Source organism: Meles meles, chromosome 15 (assembly GCF_922984935.1).
Source record: "Meles meles chromosome 15, mMelMel3.1 paternal haplotype, whole genome shotgun sequence".
NCBI classification, from domain to species: domain Eukaryota; kingdom Metazoa; phylum Chordata; class Mammalia; order Carnivora; family Mustelidae; genus Meles; species Meles meles.
The window spans coordinates 34,428,170-34,448,346 of NC_060080.1; the positions used below are offsets into that span (position 1 = coordinate 34,428,170).

Consider the following 20,177-nt stretch of genomic DNA (forward strand, 5'->3'; position numbering starts at 1 on the left):
GCTTGCTTGTGTGCTTGTTTGCGCTCGCTCGCTCTCTCTCTCAAAAATAAAATCTTTTTTAAAAAATCAGTAGATTGATGAAGTAATGTGGTAGACATGATTGTTGTCTGCCCTGATAATCTGTTTCTTATATTCAACTGTTAGGAAAACTTTCATTGTGATTTTTTTTTCCATTTTTCTACCTCAGCTTTCCTGGCCTTCTTGTTTAGTTTAGTTTAGTTTAATTGTGAAAATAGTTATTCTCATTTAAGGAAATGATCAGTAGTTTTTCCTGCAATGTTTAGACAAGGTCTTTATATAAAAATAATTATATAAAAATAATTAGACAAGGTCTTTCTAAGAAAAATTATATAAAAATAGAACTATGAACTAGCTTTTTTTTTGTCTTGTTCTTACTATATCACCATAGTAATCCACTTTTCTATGATTATTCAGAAAATTGACTTAACTTTTGTCTTGTGTTTCAACAGAAGGAGAATATGTTAAAATGTTTATGCGAGGTCGGCCAATTACAATGTTCATTCCTTCTGATGTTGAAAACTATGATGACATCAGAACAGAACTGCCTCCTGAGAAGCTGAAACTGGAGTGGGTGTATCCTTCTCTACTGTGACAGCAACTTTGTTTGCTTTGTCTTTAGTTTTAAGAAAAATTCATTTACCTAACCTCTATCAAAATTACCTTTATACAAAAAAATAATAAATGTAATAATATCACAACCACTTGGGAAAGTAAGATGTTACTTCTCATCTTTCACATATTATATGTATTTTGCTCTTAGCAATTTAAAACCACCCAAATTCATATCTTTGGATAGGGCAAGCGGTATTGTATGAACATCGTGGCAGCTACTTGTAGTGTGGTAGAGAAGGCATTGGACTGGAATGGGAAGACTAGTGTTTGAGTCTCAGCTCTGCCACCCCCGATGAACCTTCCCTTATAAAAAGAGGTTAATAACTCCTACTTTACCGAGCTGTTGTAAGAATTAAATAAGGAGGGCGCCTGGGTGGCTCAGTGGATTAAGCCGCTGCCTTCAGCTCAGGTCATGATCTCAGGGTCCTGGGATCGAGGCCCGCATCGGGCTCTCTGCTCCGCAGGGAGCCTGCTTCCTCCTCTCTCTCTGCCTGCCTCTCTGCCTACTTGTGATCTCTCTCTCTGTCAAATAAATAAATAAAATTAAAAAAAAAAAAAAAGAATTAAATAAGGAAACATCAGTTAAGCATTTTATAACTTGTGAAATAATGTAAATTATTTTATTAAGAGCTCAAATTAATATGATTGATTCTAATTCTGGAATTAACTTCTCAGCCAGACTTTGTAAAAAATGACTATATAAAAGAGCTCCCTTAATTTCACTTAGAAATTTTTCTCTTAGAATCTTTGAGAAACTCCATGAAGCAGAATGGAGCAAGTAGTTTCAACTCTGTTTTCTGCCTCCATTCTCCTCTACACTCTTTTCCCTACCCTTTCATTCATTCCCTCATTTCTGTAGAAATTAGCTTGGGAAAACTCACCAATCCTATAATTCTGTACAACTTTTAAATAAACACTCTGCCTGCCAAACTGTGCCTGGCTGTCTTACTCATTATTTAGGTCAAGCACAAATGTCATTTTCTCAGTGCTTCTTTTGATCCCTCTCCTCACTTTCTCTCCATTTAAATTAGGTGTTCCTTCTATGCTTTCTTCTGGGATACTGTTTCTTTTCTTTCCACAATTTCTAATGATATATTTGGTCTTTGTTTTTGTCATCTTTGAGAGAGCATAATTTTCAGGGACACGGGCCTCTGTTTTGTTCAGAACTGTATATTCAGCCTGTGCCTGCCACATGTTAGGAACTCAATATGTATTTGTCTGGGGAATGAGGAAACTAAGATTTATGCACGTTAAAAACTCGGAATTGCACCTTGGATAGTGGCAGGACTTGAGTTTCCTAGCTCTGATGCATTCCTGTTTTCTTTATACCTTTCTCATGCCCCTCGGTATCCATGAAAAGCTTGTTAGTTTATGCCTTAAAAATTGTGTTTATTAAAAACCTTGACTTTTGTGTTTAAGATACGGTTATCGAGGAAAGGACTGTCGCGCTAATGTTTACCTTCTTCCTACCGGAGAAATAGTGTATTTCATAGCATCAGTAGTAGTACTGTTTAATTATGAGGAGAGAACTCAGCGACACTACCTGGGTCACACAGACTGTGTGAAATGGTTGGTATCATTGAACACTTGTCTTTTTTTTCTTTGTCATTTTTGCATTTCTTTTTAATTTGGGTTTTTTCAGAAATGGTTTCTTGTGGAGAGCTCAGATGTTAAGACATCTAAAGGCATTCTGTACGATATATTTGAAAAAGTGGCATTTTAATATGGGGAAGTTGTAGTGGAACTTTTAAAGCACTTTTGTTTCTTACGATAATTTAAATTGATACTCTTCTGGAAAGTAATGAGCAATACACACTAAGATCAAAAAATTTACATTCTCAATGAGCTTACCCCCTTGGTTTCAAGATGTATAGAGTCTAGATATAGACAGGAAGACATCTTTTTAAAAATTTTGCTAGTCTCGTGTTTATCATGAAAAATGTGGGCATGTATGCTGCACTATTTTCAGTTTGTTCTTAAGAGTTTCTTGCTCCATATTTGACTTACAAGAGTTCAGCATTAAGAACTCTCAATTTTAAAAGTTTGGAGGTACTATGTTTACTGTGTTCCTTCATAGAAAAGTAGAAATGATAGAAGAACTATTCAGTCAATAATAATGCATAAGGATACAGCAAACGGGGAAAATGCTGTCGTGGTAATAGGTTACATTTGTACTGTGCAGTACCGCATCTTCACTACGATAAAACCATCTGACTGCAGCACGTGTGCAAGATTAGAAAGGAACTTGAACAGATGAAGACAGTTTAAGTTATCCTGCCACAGATGTGAATTTACTGTTCCGTTAATTTGTCTGTTTTAGTTGACCAAAGGAAGAAAAAGTATGGTCAAAACTTAGGTGGTTGATTTGCTAAAGAAAATCAGATAAGTCACGATGAGAATTTTTTAATGATTAAAAACTGAAAAATGTTTGACAGATGTTGTTACTAAGGCATATTTCAGCTGTTTCACATTTCCCATGTTTAAAATCGTTGTTAATAATGCTGTTTTAGCCTTGCTGTACATCCTGACAAAATTAGGATCGCAACTGGACAGATAGCTGGAGTGGATAAAGATGGAAGGGTGAGTGGCATAGTGTTCTGCATGCTGTAATGTAATTCCATTAGAATGGAATTGATTGTAATTTTAACCATGGCTTGCTTATTTCATTCTTTTAAATGCTACTAAGGGATCTCTAGTATAAGAGGGAAAAAATAGGAGAATGTAAGAACATCCCAAAAAACAAAAGAGAATCATACTACTTAAATATTTCTCTAAAAGGAAATAGTCTCCCTAAGGACACTATTTGCTTGTAAAATTGGGAGGACTCAGAAGCTTCTAATTTTTTTTTTTTAACTTAGCTTAATTTATCAGTGTTTGCCAGAAGATAGTAAAATTTCACTACATTGATGGACTTGATTTTATATGTGACTGGAACTGATAACATTTTAAAAATTTCAGTTCCTACTCAATATTATTAAGTTGGTTTACGTAATAAATCCCTTACTTGTAAGGATCAACAGAGAGTATTATCAATGACTGATTAACATGTGTCTGACTGTACCCATCACATTCTCTGGCTTGAGTTTATTTAAAGAAAAGGAGTTGGAATGATTATATTGGATGAGTCTAAGGCCCCTTCTGGTTTCAAATTCTATTTAAGAACTGTTTGTTTAGCAATTTATTGGACACTGGTTAGGAAAAAAAAGTATTATTTTCCAGGAATTAAGGTAATGTTAAAAACAGAGTATCCAGAGCAAATTTGCCTGGGTTAGAATTCTAACTCTGCCTTTTAATAACTGTATAACTTTGGGGGCCCCTGGGTGGCTCAGTGGGTTAAAGCCTCTGCTTTCAGCTCAGGTCATGATCCCAGGGTCCTGGGATCGAGCCCCACATCGGGCTCTCTGCTCAGCGGGGAGCCTGCTTCCCTTCCTCTCTCTCTGCCTGCCTCTCTGCCTACTTATGATCTCTGTCAAATAAATAAATAAAATCTTAAAAAAAAAAACAACTGTATAACTTTGGCAAGTTATTCAAATCTCTTTATCTCCATTTCCTAATCTGTGTTAAATCGTGATTACTATAGTACGTAGTTCATGGGACTGTGAGGATTAAATGAATTAATACATGTACTTAGAATAGTATACGGCATAGTAAATACTAAACCATTTTCTGCCACTATTATTATCACTGTTGTTATTTTCTTGTGTTCATAGTATGAGAAAAAAATACCTCCTCAAGATTCTTTGGGGTCATGTCTCATATAGTAGCTGGTTTATATTAGATGTGTATCCATCCCTACTGCTTCTTAGAGATGGCAGACAGTTCTGTTTGGTAGCAGTATTTATTTGCACCCACTGAATACCAGAGAGTCTTGCTATCTTGTGTTTTTCCCCTTGTCTTTGCAGCCTCTGCAACCCCATGTCAGAGTGTGGGATTCAGTTAGTTTATCCACACTGCAAATTATTGGACTTGGGACCTTTGAGCGGGGAGTAGGATGCCTGGATTTTTCAAAAGCAGTAAGTAACAATTTTTAAAGAAGTAAGCAAACAGTGCAAAGAAGCAGAAAAGAAAAGAAGTTCAGTATGTGTGTGTGTTCACAGAAAGTGCTAACTCTGAATTGTTAGCTGTTGCTCAGCAATGGCCAGCATTTTAACCTAGGTACTAACGTATTTGGTTTAAATGGGATACAGGTTAAATGGGATATAGGTTGTTATACCTAATGATACTTTTGTTCTGAAATAGGATTCCTGTAGTAACAGGAAATGGTTAGAGGAATATATACATAGCATGGTATAATTGAAATAAGCAGTAGGATGTACTTTTGCTTCAGCTTGAATCATGAAAATATATTTTATTTAGAAAATTCAGACATGAAAGTTGGCTAATTCCACACAAATACTGGCTTTTCTTGAGGTCGTGTTGGAGCAAATGAAATAATCAGACCTTTGTGGGGCCATGATCCTGGAGTCCGAGGATCAAGTCCCACATTGGGCTCCCTGCTCGGTCGGGAATCTGTGTTTCTCACTCTAACTTTCCCCCCTCCCATGCTCTCTCTCATTCTCTTTCAAATAAATAAATAAAATCTTTTTAAAAAATCAGACCTTTTGGGGCACCTGGGTGGCTCAGTAGGTTAAGCCGCTGCCTTCAGCTCAGGTCATGATCTCGGGATCCTGGGATCGAGTCCCGCATCAGGCTCTCTGCTCAGTAGAGCAGGGAGCCTGCTTCCCTCTCTCTCTCTCTCTGCCTGCCTCTCTATCTATTTGTGATCTCTCTGTCAAATAAATAAATAAAATCTTTAAAAAAGATTTCTACTCAATAAAATCGTGAATTATCTTGGTTCTGAATTGATGACAACTTGAGTTTAAAATTCAGTATCTAGCAGTCCTATCTAAACCTTGAGGCTTTATCCTGAGGGGAAAATAAAAGAGGGATATTACCCATTGAAACTTTCTATTTATTCTTGAATTATATACAATTGTTATAGAGTATACAGGAGATCTACACTTTAGGATCCATTATTTTAAGTTTCAAATACAGACACCCCTTCAGATTTTATTGGCCCTCACTCATACTTTAGGATATATGTATGTATTCATATTACCTCTTCAGTTCCTAGCTTTTAGCAGGTTTATTATGGATTCTGGGATTTTTGTGGGACATGGAAGCAGAAGGGACATTTTTAGAACAGAAAGATAAATTTGGGTGGACATAGGAACTTCGCTAGCTTTGAGGGTACTGAAGGTCCAGAGGTCCTATGAAACAAGAATTGTGGGAAAGGTGATAAATGGACTGAAGGACTTTTACTACCTTTTTTACCCCTAAATTTCTGTAGCAGGAACTGTTGTCATCTTGTTGATACCATTATTACAGTGTTAAGACTATCTTGGATTGTCTCATACTCTTAACTTTTCCTAGTTTAGGTAATTGTTCTAATACAGGCTAAAAGAAAGATAAAAAGAGAGCAGGCTCTGTCCTTCATCATTACCTCTTACTTTTCTCCACAGTATTTCTTTCTCCCATATATGTCATTAGGCATATATTGCAAATGCTACTGGAAAACATAGTTTTTTAATATCTGTGGGTTGTTTTTTTTTTTACTTAAACTGGGAGACTTAAATTATGTGGATGAAAATGGTTTCAGAAAGATAGAAAAGAGAGACGCCTGAATGGCTCAGTCGGTTAAGTGTTTGACTCTTGATTCAGCTCAGGTCATAATCTCAGGTGTTGGGCTCCACATCTGAGTGGTGAATCTGCTTGAGATTGTCTCGTCCATTTCCCTTGGCCCCTCCCTATCCATGTTCTCTCTCTCAAATAAATAAATAAATCTTTAAAAAAAACTTTTTAAAGAATAATAAAAAAATAATTTGTTTTATTTCATTTATTCATGTTAATGTAAGTCAGATATATGATGGAAAACTAAATTGCTATCTCTGAATAACAGAAGTAACTAGATCGCAAGTAGAAACTAACCTGGGGGAAAAAATTAAAAGTAGAAAATATTTTTTAAGGAGTCTTCATTATATTTCTGAAAAAAATACAGTCAGGAAAGAGTATAATCATTTTCTTTGTGTGTGTGTTTAAGGAGCTGTGTGTTTAAGGATTTTGGATTATATAATGTTAGCTGTTTTAATAAAATGATATTTCTTCTTAGAAAGTCAAACTTAACTGAAAATTTTAAATGCCTTTATTTGGCTTTTCTTTAGGATTCAGGTGTTCATTTATGTGTTATCGATGACTCCAATGAGCATATGCTTACTGTATGGGATTGGCAGAAAAAATCAAAAGGAGCAGAAATAAAGGTAAATCAAAAGAAGTTTTAATTATTATTTTTTTAGAATACATTATTTGTTTTGCAGATCCTTGGAAGTATATTGCATATCCTTAAGCTGTAAAAGCATACCAACTGGCCATATCCATTAGATTTATTGATTGCCATCATTCTAATGATACTAAGAATACCATTCTTAATCTATTTTTTAAACAACACCTATTTATGTTCTGTATTTCTGTGATAGTATCTATAAATCCTGAGGTCAGTTCTTAAACTATTCTCAAGATAAAATAGTCAAGTACCTTCAACCAAATTCCAATGATATTTCAGGCACATTGTGCTACTGAAATGCCAAAGTAGATGGTTATCTCATCTCAGAATTAACTCTGAATACTCAACCTGGTTTCCTTAACAAAATTTGTTACTTCATTCAGTCTTTAAAGTTTTAAAACCCTAAGGAGAAAATTCATCCTAGGAATATGACCCACGTAACTAAAAAGCATATGTAACAGTAAGTTCTTTTGGTCTTAATTACATGTATGGGATTATTACATAAAATGCTACAGCATATATAATTGTTGTAGAATAGGATTGATCCCTTTGTGTGGATCAGTCTATAACTAGTAAGAGAAGAATATAAGCTTAACATTGCAGTTATGTTCATATGGGTGGAAATGGCCTCCCTCTCACAGGCTTTCAGAGGGATTCAGAGTGACAGGATGACTATAAAAAGCCCATGACATATTTGCTGTACTCTTAAATAACATCACATTCCTCTTTAGTTGTGCACTCTCTCTCTCTCTTAACAGTTTTGTTTGGTATAAGCTTCAGGCTTTCAGCTTGTTGGTCAAAGAGATTCTTTTAAATAGTGTAAGTTAATCTTTTGAAAGAAATGGTAGATGGATTGTACTTGAAAAGAATATGACATGTCATGAAACCTCAAACCTTGAAAAATACAAATGAGGATGTAGATTGTCTTTCAGCCATAAAAGTAATTTAACATTGAAACATGGGGATGTTATACTGAAGTGAAATGGGTGTAATCCTTTGTAGTAAAGGCTACCAAATGAAGTCTTGTGGTTTTCCTCCTGCTGGTCACTCGTTGATCTCCTTTCCAGGACCTTAAATGTTGGTATTCTTCAGAGTTATATCCCATGTCCTCCATTGGTATCATGTATGCTCTTATGGCCTTAATTACTGTCATGCTGTGTCCCATATCAATTAACTCTAACCCAGATCTCTGTCACACACTTAAACCTATATTTCTTGTTGCCTGCTAGGCATCTTTATTTGAATGTCCTATCCTGTAAATCAGAATCAACATTTCCCATTCTGCACTAGTCATCTTCCTTAGCCCTCAGCCTGTTTTCACCTCCCACCACACTTCACCTACTTGTGAAAGCTAGAAATTCTTTTCCCCTTGCTTGTCACACCAAAGTTCCTTGTATCCCAGATGTCTGTATTAGAGCTCTTTCCAGTTCAAGTGACTGCAAAACAACTTAAAGATGAAGAGAATTTATTGATTCATAGTTAAGGAGAAAAAAACACATCTAGAAAAGGTCAGAGGGGAATTTTGTCTCAGGAATGACTTGATTCAGGGACTGCATCACTGATTCTCTTCTCTCCTCCTTTTCCTTTGTGATGACCTTACTCTCTTCCACTGTAGATGAGCTCTATTTTTGCTTAAGTCACAGAAATTTGGAGAGTTGGTACATACATAGTTAATTTTTATATAAGTTTAAAATTCAGCAAGGCAACTTCGAGACCTTATTGACAGGAGTTAAAGAAGACGTATTACATGAAGGAATATACAATAATCATGGATAGAAGAAAATATAAGGATATTACTTCTCTGCATATTATTCTATACTTTCAACATAGTCAGAATCCCAGCATGATTTTCACGAAAGTTGACAAGCTGAGTATGTGTGGAAATATGAAGCGATAAGAGTAAACAAAAATAACAAGTTTGATGTGTGAAATAACTAGAACTCTAATACACTGTTGTATGTTGAACACAGAATTCAGCACAGCCATTTTTGGAAAATGGCATTACCTTTTAAAGTTGAACATATACACGTGTATAACCTCTACCCTCCTATTCTGCTCTGCATAAACCCGACAGAAGTATATCCATGTGTTGACCAAAAGACAGCTAATCAAAAATAATGGTAGCCCCACAAAAGGAAGTTACCCAAATGCCAATCAGTAGGAGAATGGATAAATCAATAATGGGATCTTTACATACAAAGGAATACAGTACAGCAATGAGAATGAACAAATTACAATATATGCACCAATATGAACTGAATCTCACAAATGTAGATCAAATGGGGTCAGATACAAAGGAGTACATTCTGTATGATTCTATTTAAATAAAACAAAGTAATCTATGCTGCTGTAAATCAGGATCTTATTTACTTGGGCAGACATAGGGGATAGTGTCTAGAAAAGGTATCTAAGTTGTTAGGTATCTCGTATGTTAGAAATTGTTCTTTTTCTTGTTCTAGATGCTGTACAGAAGTGTGTTCAGTTTGTGAAAATTTTCAAGCTATGTACTTAGGATTTGAGTACTTTTCTGTACATATAATATAAATTGATAAAATTAATGTAATTGATAAAATTGATAAAAATTAATGTAAAATATCCTGGGGTCAGAGTAAATTTTAAGGATGATGTTAATAACAAAACAAAAATTAGTCATCTCTAGAAGAGATTAATTCACTGACATGAAGTTCTTAAAGTTAAAAATGGACATTAAGGGGGCACCTGGGTAGCTCAGTTGGATAAGTATCCAACTCCTGGTTTTGGCTCAGGTGATGATCTCATGTGTCATCATGGGTCTCATGGGTCACAGGATGGAGCCCTGTATTGGAGTCTGCTTGAAGGGTTGTCCACCTGCCCCTTCTCCCACCTTTGTGTGTACTCATGTGCTTTGTCTCTCTAAAATAAATCTGGGGTGTCTGGGTGGCTCAACTGGCCTTAACGCTCAGGTCATGATCCTGGAGTGCCAGGATCGAGTCCCGAATAAGGCAGCCTGCTCAGCAGGGAGTCTGCTTCTCCCTCTGACCTGCCCCCTTCTCATGTTCTCTCTCCCTCTCTCATTCTCTCAAATAAATAAAATATTTTTAAAAAATAATAAATCTTTCTTAAAAATGGATATTAATATTTACCCTGCAAGTAAGCAACAGCTAACAATAAATAGCTATACAAGCATGTATATTTTACCTGTTAAGTTTGAATAGGTGCTTTTGCCATAAAACATTTGATAATTCAGTAATTTCAGTGAAAAAATTGTATTTGTAATTCCTTTATGGCTCTCATGCCTGTTTACTTCTACTGTCTCGTTCTTGTTCTTTTAAACTTAACTCCTATCCTTTCTAGGTTTTTTTGAGGAAAGAGCATAAAACTTCGTAGTTTTTTGTTTCTTCATTACTCTATAGGTATCATTAGTGACCATTCTGCATCTACTTTTTAAGCCCTCAGCTTGATGATGAATCTCTAAATCAGTAATATTTTCTTGGTCAATAGTAATAGTACCAAGAAAGAGAAGACTTTTTTTTTCCCCGTCAAAATGACAGTCTGTCTTTATTATAGAATGTACATGGCTCTTGTATTTGCTAGTTTTAGTGTACTTTTACCTGAATGTATAAAAAATTAAAAGAATCTTAAACTAATTCATATGCCTTTTTAGTGCAGTTATTATATATAAATAACATAAAAGATGATACAGTAGTATGAGGACATCAAATTCAAATCGTTCAAAAAATCTATTAAAATTTTTCAGGAAAGTTGGTCTTCGAAGAAAAGGTGTTTTCTCAAAATGTTTCCCAGTCTTTGGTTGTCAGTATCTGTAATTGGTATTTGATAGAGATAAATATATACATTCATCTAAAGCTTTATTTCTCTATCCACAGACAACAAATGAAGTTGTTTTGGCTGTGGAGTTCCATCCAACAGATGCAAATACCATAATAACCTGTGGTAAATCTCATATCTTTTTCTGGACCTGGAGTGGCAATTCACTAACAAGAAAACAGGGAATTTTTGGGGTAAGGATCAGAATGTTGCAAGTTCATTTTAAAACTTTGATTTTTTTTTAATTGTTGAGTAAACAAACATTATGCCAAAGGAAAACTGAATATTCTCGTTGTTTCATTGTAGAAATATGAAAAGCCAAAATTTGTGCAGTGTTTAGCATTCTTGGGGAATGGAGATGTTCTTACTGGCGACTCAGGTGGAGTCATACTTATATGGAGCAAAACTACTGTAGAACCCACCCCCGGGAAAGGGCCTAAAGGTATAGTATTCTCACATCAAAGTCCTCACTCTAAATGCACATGTCTTGCTGTTGCCAGCTGGCGCTTACTCCTCCCAATGCCTTTTGTTTTTAAGGTTTTTCATGATGATCTATTTTTAAAAATTAAATTCTTTACAGTTATTCACTGAACATATATAACCTACATTTGACTATACCCGGACTTTCCTTTTAGGAGGTTAATACAAAGTAGAGATGATATAGATATATGTTAAATTAAGCAGTATAAAGATGAGAAGAGAAATCATCCTGATCATTAGTGTTTTGTGAAACCATCACAGAAGAAATGATATTTAAGCTACACCATAATGAATGTACAGGACTTAAAAAAGATATGGAACCTTGATCCCAGTTTAGGGAAACGGTGCAAGTGAAGGCAGAAGGGTGGATATGAATGTGAGGCATCCAGGATATGAATCAGTTTGTAAAAGTTAACAGAGACAAGAGCTAGCCAATTTGAAGGAAATTCTATTTTATTTTACTTTATTTATTTATTTTATTTTATCTCTAAGATTTTATTTATTTTACAGAGAGCACAAGCAGGGCAAGCATGAGAGGGAGAAGCAGGCTCCCCAGTGAGTAAGGAGCCCAATGTGGGGTTTGATCCCAGGACCCTGGCATCATGACTTGAGCCAAAGGTAGCCTCTTAACTGACTGAGCCACCCAGGTACCACAGAAAATGTGTTTTAAAAAGTTGTAGTGTTTTGTAATTCCTACTGTCAGTTTAATATATACTAAGTAATGGATAATTTAAGTAGGGATTAAGATACAGATTTTTTTTAGTTGTACACAAGAATCCTTAAAACTGGTTGTTGAGCTTACCACAGAACAAGGGTTAAGAGGCCAGGGGTCCTTTATCCCCTAGTTAGATAATCAAAAAAGACCCTCCAAGGATTACAGAAGTGAAATTTAAAAAGAAAAAAGTTAACTCCCTCCCTGAAGAAGGGAGGAGAGAGTTTCCAGGATTATCAGTGTTGTAGAGAAGTCAAGAATAAAAACCAAGAATCAACCATTAGTAATTTGCAACATCAGTAGAACAATAAAGCCCCAAAACACCTAAGTATAGAGCAGCCAGTCTCAAAATGGAGAATTTTGAGAATCCAAGATGAAAATGGAATGGGAAATAGAGAGTTACTAGTGTCAGTAGTCTCTTTAAAGTTGCCTACAACCTGAAAGTAAAATGGGAATTGCCGGTAAAGAAGAGGAGGCTAAAAAGAGAGATGAGAATACCTGGATTGGGCATATGAGGAAGAATTGTCCTTGAAGAAGAGCAAGAGCCTCCATCTTATTCTGAGACCAGAGCCTTAGGAGCTGAGATATCTTACGTGGGTAAATGGGGAGTAGGGGCAGGGTCTTGCAGGATGACATTGATTTCTGTTAAAGACTTGAAGTTTTGGGGGCGCCTGGGTGGGTCAGTGGGTTAAAGGCTCTGCCTTCGGCTCGGATCGTGATCCCAGAGTCCTAGGATCGAGCCCCGCATAGGGCTCTCTGCTCAGCGGGGAGCCTGCTTCCCTTCCTCTCTCTCTCTGCCTGCCTCTCTGCCTACTTGTGATCTCTGTCTGTCAAATAAGTAAATAAAATCTTTAAAAAAAAAAAAAAAAAGACTTGTTTTTATTTTTAATGTATTGAAGAATAGTAATGTAATAAAACATCACATATCAGACTGTTACTTTAGAGTTCTACTTGTTGGAATTGGGATCCTCCTGAAACTTTTGTCTTATCTGTGGATATTGGACTTATAATAAATGAATAATAAAACCAAAACCTTATAAACTTAGAGGTATTATTTTCTAAATAATTAGAGATTAAAACTATCCTTACTGATTCTCAAGCCTGTTTCCAAAGATCTTAACAGCTGATGATTAGTAGTTATTTATAGTATAGTAAAAAAGAATGATAATCCTAATTGCTACATTTGTGGCACATTTCCTACCTTTCTCACCTTTCTCCTCTCCTTTTCCCAACATAGCAACAGACTAGAGGGTTCAGTCTCCCTTGGGCTGGGTCTGAGAGTTTCTGTGAGGGCAATGTGTATGTCCACGGTATAAAAATGGGAGAGAGGAGGGAAAAAGAATAAACTCATAGTTTGGTCCCCTTTTTCTTTTCCTTACTATAGCCCATCTTCCCAGTCCTTGTAGTGGGCCTTGGCATTTCTTTATCTTTACCTCAAATTGATTGTCCTCAGAAATATACTTTTTTTTTTTTTTTTAAAGAATTTATTTGAGAGAAAGAGTGCTTATGAGAGACCACAAGCAGGGAGAGCTGCAGAAGGGCAGGGAGAGGGAGAAGCAGGCTCCCTTCTGAGCAGGGAGGCCAGTGCAGGGGCTCCATCCCAGGACCCTGGGATCATGACCTCAGCCAAAGGCACATGCTTAACCAACTGAGCCATCCAGGTGCTACAGTACGTATATATATTTTTAAGTCCCATTTGCACCCAAACGCACAATCCACTTTGCCCTTTTCTTTCTTTCTTGTTTTTGGGGTTTTTTTTTAAGATTTTTTATTTATTTATTTGACACAGAGAGACATATCACAAGTAGGCAGAGAGGCAGGCGGTGGGGAGGGGGGGAAGTAGGCTCCCCGCTGAGCAGAAAGCCTGATGCGGGGCTCAATCCCAGGACCCTAAGATCATGACCTCAGCCAAAGGCACATGCTTAACCCACTGAGCCACCCAGGTGCCCCCACTTTGCCCTTTCCAATGGTAGATGAAAAACTTAGAGAAACGGCACTGAAAATAGCCTTTTTTTAACCCAGTTTTTCTTTACTGTTTAAGAAAAATAAAGCTGAAAGAATATCTAGAGTACCATGCTTCCTTCAAAGTAGAAGGTTATGAGAGAAGAATTAGAGACCTTGTTCTAAAGTCAGTAGGCTGGTTACAGAAAGGGATTCTTTATTAGCAGCAACAGGTTGTAGCAGCAGAAAGAATACTAGCTAAACCAATCAGACTCTTGAGAATCCACAAGAAAAGTGGTGGAGGTTGACAGGGAACCAATGTACTGTTCCTGAGACATTCTCCCTGGGGAGTGGCAGAGCAGCACATACATCCTGGTTTCTCTAATTCATCCACCTCACCTTAAACACACTGAAACAACTTCCCTTTGTCTCCCTGGAGTCTCTGCATCAGACCGTGGAAATCACCACAAATAACTTGTGAATAAGGGAATCCTTGTTTTTCTGCTGAGAAAGAAAGCCGTAATTTACATGTCTGTCTTCCCTGATAGACTTTCCCCGGGACTAACACAGTATCTGGCATTTGGTACTAGCTATTTGAAGATTATTTGTTAAACATTTTGTTAAGGGAATGACTTTAATCTTAACTTTGGGTGTTAGTGTAGGAATAAAAGTTGAGTGGTCCTGATGAAAACACTGTTTTCACGAAAATGTGGAATTTGTATCCTTGTAGATTTCTTACAATTGTGCAGATTTTTATACTGTATTTTGGGGATATATTCTACAGCAGTGTTTTCTATATCCATTCAGCTGAATTCCCAAGTTTGGTGGGTGAATTGGATAGAAGTTAATTCTTAAGTTGTATTACCAATGATCCTGATCTCAATCCCTGGCCATGCATTCTTTAGCTTTTTTTGTCTTGTTTAGGTTCAAAATTTGTAAGAAGGATGGCAGTGGATTGAGGATTCTTCTTTTTTTTTTTTAACATTTTATTTATTTATTTATTTATTTATTTATTTGATAGAGATTATAAGTAGTCAGAGAGGCAGGCAGAGAGAGAGGAGGAAGCAGGCTCCCCGCTGAGCAGAGAGCCTGATGTGGGGCTCAATCCCAGGACCCTGAGACCATGACCTGAGCTGAAGACAGAGGCTTAACCCACTCAGCCACCCAGGCGCCCCTGGATTAAGGATTCTTTTCTTTCTTTTTTTTTTTTTTTTAATTTGACAGATCACAAGTAGGCAGAGAGGCAGGCAAAGAGAGAGAGGGGAGGAAGCAGGCTCCCTGCTGAGCAGAGAACTGGATGTGGGACTCAATCCCAGGACCCCGAGATCATGACCTGAGCTGAAGGCAGAGGCTTAACCCACTGAGCAACCTAGGCGCCCTGGATTGAGGATTCTTAAGAAAAAAGAACAGTGATACCATCAACTACCTTTCCCACTTCTTCTCTATTTTCTTTTTCCTGGGCTCATTTGCTCAGTATTAGAAATACGAGGAACAGCGTTGTCTACCAAAACAGTGACTTAAATTGTTGACATGTTATCCTCCAACACTAAGCAGAATTGGGGTGTAAATGTACCCTTCATTATCCTTAATGCATGTTGAGATGGGAGGCAGGGAGAGGTTTTTATTTAATTTTTTTGTCTAAAAAACTTGTGGCTTTGCCTTTGTGCCAAGAAAATCTACATGTGAACATACAGGAAATAGGAAATCTAATCTTCGTGAACTGCTGAGTACATGATATGGACTGTGTTGTACTCTGCTATGATCCTGTTATGGGCAAACTTCCTAAGAATTTTGTTTCTTTCGGTACATTTGAGTGTTTCCGTTGTATAAGTATGGCTAGGGGAAGGGTTTGATGGTGCAGTGAAATAAATGTATAAGTTTAGATCAGAACACTCAAAGTTTCCATTTTTAAATTCTTGCCCAAAATTTCAATAGATTGACCTGTTTTGCATATTCCCTAATGTGTATTTCTGCATCCGTGGCTGGAAGCCTTTTCAACCAAAAATACAGTGATAAAATGTCTGATAAAGGGACATTTTTAGATGGCAAAAGTATTATTTCATAAGTGATTCATAAAGAATACAACATATTGATTTGATATATGTATATTTGCCAAATGATTACCACAAATTCTTAGGATTTACTCTCAGGATCTTTCAATATACAGTGTAGTATTGTTAATTACAGTTACTGTGTTGTACATTATTACATCCCCAGAACTTGTTTATCTTATAACTGGATATTTCTACCTTTTGACCATTGTCACCTATTTCCCCCACCACCACCTCTGACAACCACCAGTCTGTTCTGTTTGTTAGTTCATTTTTTTTAGATTTTACTTGTAAGATTATATGGCATTTGTTTTTCTGTGTCTGACTTATTTCACTTAGGATAATACCCTCAAGGTTCATCCATGTTGTTACAAATGACAGGATTTCCTTCTTTTTTTATTCCATTGTTTATATGTGTGTATTATCACATTTTCTTTATCAGTTCATCTGCCAGTCAACACTTAGGTTGTTCCAGCATTTTCTGTTTATCCTGTGAGTACAAGGTACTTGTTTCCTACCTATATGAGAAAGTTCAGATTTTTCTTTTATGAAATAATTCATAAGTTTTAAGTGGGGGGATTAGAAGTTGAGAATATTACAAGATCATTAAATTTCCATTATTCTTTTTTTTTTTTTTTAAGATTTTATTTATTTATTTGACAGAGAGAGATCACAAGTAGGCAGAGAGGCAGGCAGAGAGAGTGAGAGGGAAGCAGGCTCCCTTCAGAGCAGAGAGCCAGACGTGGGACTCGATCCCAGGACCCTGAGATCATGACCTGAGCCGAAGGCAGCAGCTTAAACCACTGAGCCACCCAGGCGCCCCTCCATTATTCTTAACTCTGCCAAATTCCTTTAAGGAACTAAGAAACACCATTTTAAATTCAAGGATAATTGTTTTTCTTGGTAGGTATTTCAAACATGACTTAAATTGGAATGTCAGAAATACAGGCTCATGAGAAAGAAATCTTTGACTGATGATTTGTTTTGTTGGTAAATACTATCTAAAGGAACTTTGTTTAAATTTGAACATGTTTAAATTTGAAACACAGACATTTTATCTCAATAGTAGGTCCTCAGGAAATAAAAGTCATAGGGTAGGAGGTTTGAGAGTGGAAATGTCATGCAGCTGATACTACTTAGATATTTTTATTCTTTTTTTTTTTTTTTTTTAAACATTTATTTGACAGAGACAGATCACAAGTAGATAGAGAGGCAGGCAGAGAGAGAGAGAGAGAGAGGGAAGCAGGCTCCCTGCTGAGCAGAGAGCCCCATGTGGGACTCGATCCCAGGACCCCGAGATCATGACCTGAGCCGAAGGCAGCGGCTTAACCCACTGAGCCACCCAGGCGCCCGATATTTTTATTCTTGATGGAGCATTTGTTTCTCAGGTTTATTTTCTGCTTTCTAACATTCCATCATTCTAGGAAGATCTTAAGTGTTTAATGAGGTTGTCTTATCTGGAATATGGAAGACTGAATTTAAAACAAAAAAACTATTGCACTTTTCTGCTTTTGTCTTATGGAGATCTATGAAAGTCCACATTTCTGCTTTTTGTAATTTCTTGGTACCATGGTACTTTCAGACTCTCTTGTTGACTATGCATTAGAAAGTAAGCCCTTTGCTCCCCCGACCCGGCCAGCAATACTCTTTAAAAAGTTCATACCTCAGGGTGTCTGGGTGACTCCGTTGGTTAAGCATCCAACTCTTGATCTCAGCTTAGGTCTTCATCTCAGGGTCATGAGTTCGAGCCCTACACTGGGCTCCACTCTGGGAGTGGAGCCTACCTAAGAGAAAAAAATTCACATCTCATATCTTTTCTCTCTTGATTGATAATTGGCTGGCTGTAGTACTGGACAGAGTTGTGGTATTCAGTGTTTAAAGTATTTTTAGGTGATAAATGTTGTACATGAGCTGAGGCTGTTGATGTGAATAGCAAGTTTGTTGGAGTTCTGCTCCCAGCTCTGCACATTCAAGCAAGATCTACTCCAAATCAGGCAAGCCCTTTCTTTTCTCTCTACTGAATATACCCATCCCTTAAATATCTGTAGCACTAGCTCCCTCACACTGAGTAATTTTTAGAGTCTGCTGTAGTATTCTTTTTTCAAGGATACCAGAGCCCTACAAATTTCAGTTAATTTTTAAAATATAATGGTAGCTCAAATAAATAAGTAAAAGTGAACAGTCCCAGTGACAGCTTTATTGAGATGCAGTTCACAGACCAAAAATTCACCCTTTTAAAATATACAATAAAGTGATTTTTTAGTACATTCACAGAGTTACATACCTATCACCACTGCCTAATTTTTAAACATTTTATCACCCCCAAAATAAACCCTGGGCCCCTTAGCAATTTCCCGTTTCTCCCTCCCTTCAGCCTCTAGCAACCGTTTGTCTACTTTTGATCTCTGTGGATTTGCCTACTTTGGACATTTCGTGTAAACTGAATCATATAATATATGGTCCTTTATGACTGGCTTCTTTTATTGGAACCTTAGTGTTTTCAAGGTTCATCCATGTTGTGGCATGTATCAGTATCTCAATTCCTTTTTATGGCTAAATAATACTACATATTATGAACATACTGTATTTTGTTTATCCATTCTTCCATTGATGAACAATTTAGAAAGTGAATAGTTTTTCTTTTTTTCAGTTTTATTGAGATAAAACTGGCATATAATTTTTGTATACACTTAAGGTTTATAACATAATAATTTGATTTGATATATGTTTATATTGCAAAATGATGACCACAGTAAGTTTTGTTTATATCCATCACCTCATATAGTTACAGATATTTTTTTCCAAAGATTTTATTTATTTATTTGACAGAGATCACAAGTAGGCAGGAGGCAGGCTGCGAGAGAGGGAACCAGGCTCTCCGCTGAACAGAGAGCCTGATGTGGGGCTCGATCCCAGGACGCTGAGATCATGACCTGAGCCAAAGGCAGAGGCTTAACCCACTGAGCCACTCAGGAGCCCCCAGACTTTTCTTTTGATGAGAACTTTTAAGACCTACTCTCTTAGCAGCTTAATTTTCAGATATATAATACAGAATTGTTAACTGTAGTCACCATGCTCTGCATTAAATTCCAAGAACTTACTTATCTAATAACTAGAAGTCTGTACCTTTTAACCCCCTTCACCCATTTCTCTCAGTGAGTAAATTTTAAACCTATAATTTTTTTTTTATTATTATTCCAAGTGATTTAAGATCTACTTATTTACTTACTTTGGCCATTTTTTTTTTAAAGATTTATTTATTTATTTGACAACGAGAGAGGGAACACAGCAGGGGGAGAGGGAGAAGCAGGCTTCCCTGCCAAGCAAGGAGACCAATGGAGGGCTCAATCCCAGGACTCTGGGATCGTGACCTGAGCTGAAGGCTGATGCTTAGCGACTGAGCCACCCAGGCACCCCACTTTGGCCATATTTAAACAAGGTGCTACCTTCCCATTTTTACCTAGTAACTGATTCTGCAAGGTGTCTTCCAAAGAGCTTTTACTCTTGCTCTTCTAGCCTCACTAGCCAGATAAAGAGGTTCATTGAGGTAAGGTATCATGAATACCAAAGAAGGAGTTCTCAGGAAATGAAGTGGTTATAGTTTTAGTACTAAAATCTTACCTCGTCCTTAAGAAAGAGGGTCTGATGGGTGCCTGGCTGCCTCTGTCAGAGCATGAAACACCTGATCTCGGGGTCATGCATCTAAGCCCATGTTGGATGTGGAGCCTACTAAATAAATAATATAATATAAAGGAAAAAAGAGTATCTGATTACATATAAAATATACACACATATATACATACATAGCTGACCCTTGAACAAGATGGGTTCGGATTGCATGTGTCCACTCATATGCAGATTTTTTACAGTATTGTAAATGTATTTTTTTTTAAAGATTTTATGTATTTGAGAGAGAAAAAGCACAAGGGCAGGGGATGGGGGGGAGTGGCAGAAGGAGGAGAGGTGAACTCCCCGCTAAGCAGGGAGCCTATTGTGGGGCTCGACCCCAGGACCAAGACTGAAGCTTAGCCAACTGAGCTATCTGGGTGCCCCTCTTATAATTTTAATAGTATTTTCTCTAGGGATGCCTGGGTGGCTCAGTCCATTGAGGAACTGCGTTTGGCTCAGATCATGATCTTGGGAGTCCTGGAATCGAGTCCCACATCAGGGCTCCTTAGTTAGCACAGAGTCTGCTTCTCCTTCTGCCTGCTGCTCTTCCTGCTTGTGCTTTCTC

The 20,177-nt window shown here is 37.0% G+C and overlaps 1 protein-coding gene across 5 annotated transcripts in view; it reads left to right on the forward strand.

Annotated features, from left to right (window-relative positions):
* The window catches only part of EML4 (EMAP like 4), a 159,224-nt gene that overhangs the window by 103,632 nt on the left and 35,415 nt on the right, over positions 1-20,177 (forward strand). For all 5 annotated transcript variants that reach the window (XM_045979110.1, XM_045979105.1, XM_045979106.1 and 2 more), the window contains 7 exons: positions 471-594; positions 2,053-2,202; positions 3,144-3,213; positions 4,536-4,646; positions 6,834-6,929; positions 10,819-10,953; positions 11,066-11,201. In XM_045979110.1, coding sequence (XP_045835066.1) covers positions 471-594; positions 2,053-2,202; positions 3,144-3,213; positions 4,536-4,646; positions 6,834-6,929; positions 10,819-10,953; positions 11,066-11,201 — 822 coding nt within the window. The remainder of the gene's footprint in view (positions 1-470; positions 595-2,052; positions 2,203-3,143; positions 3,214-4,535; positions 4,647-6,833; positions 6,930-10,818; positions 10,954-11,065; positions 11,202-20,177) is intronic.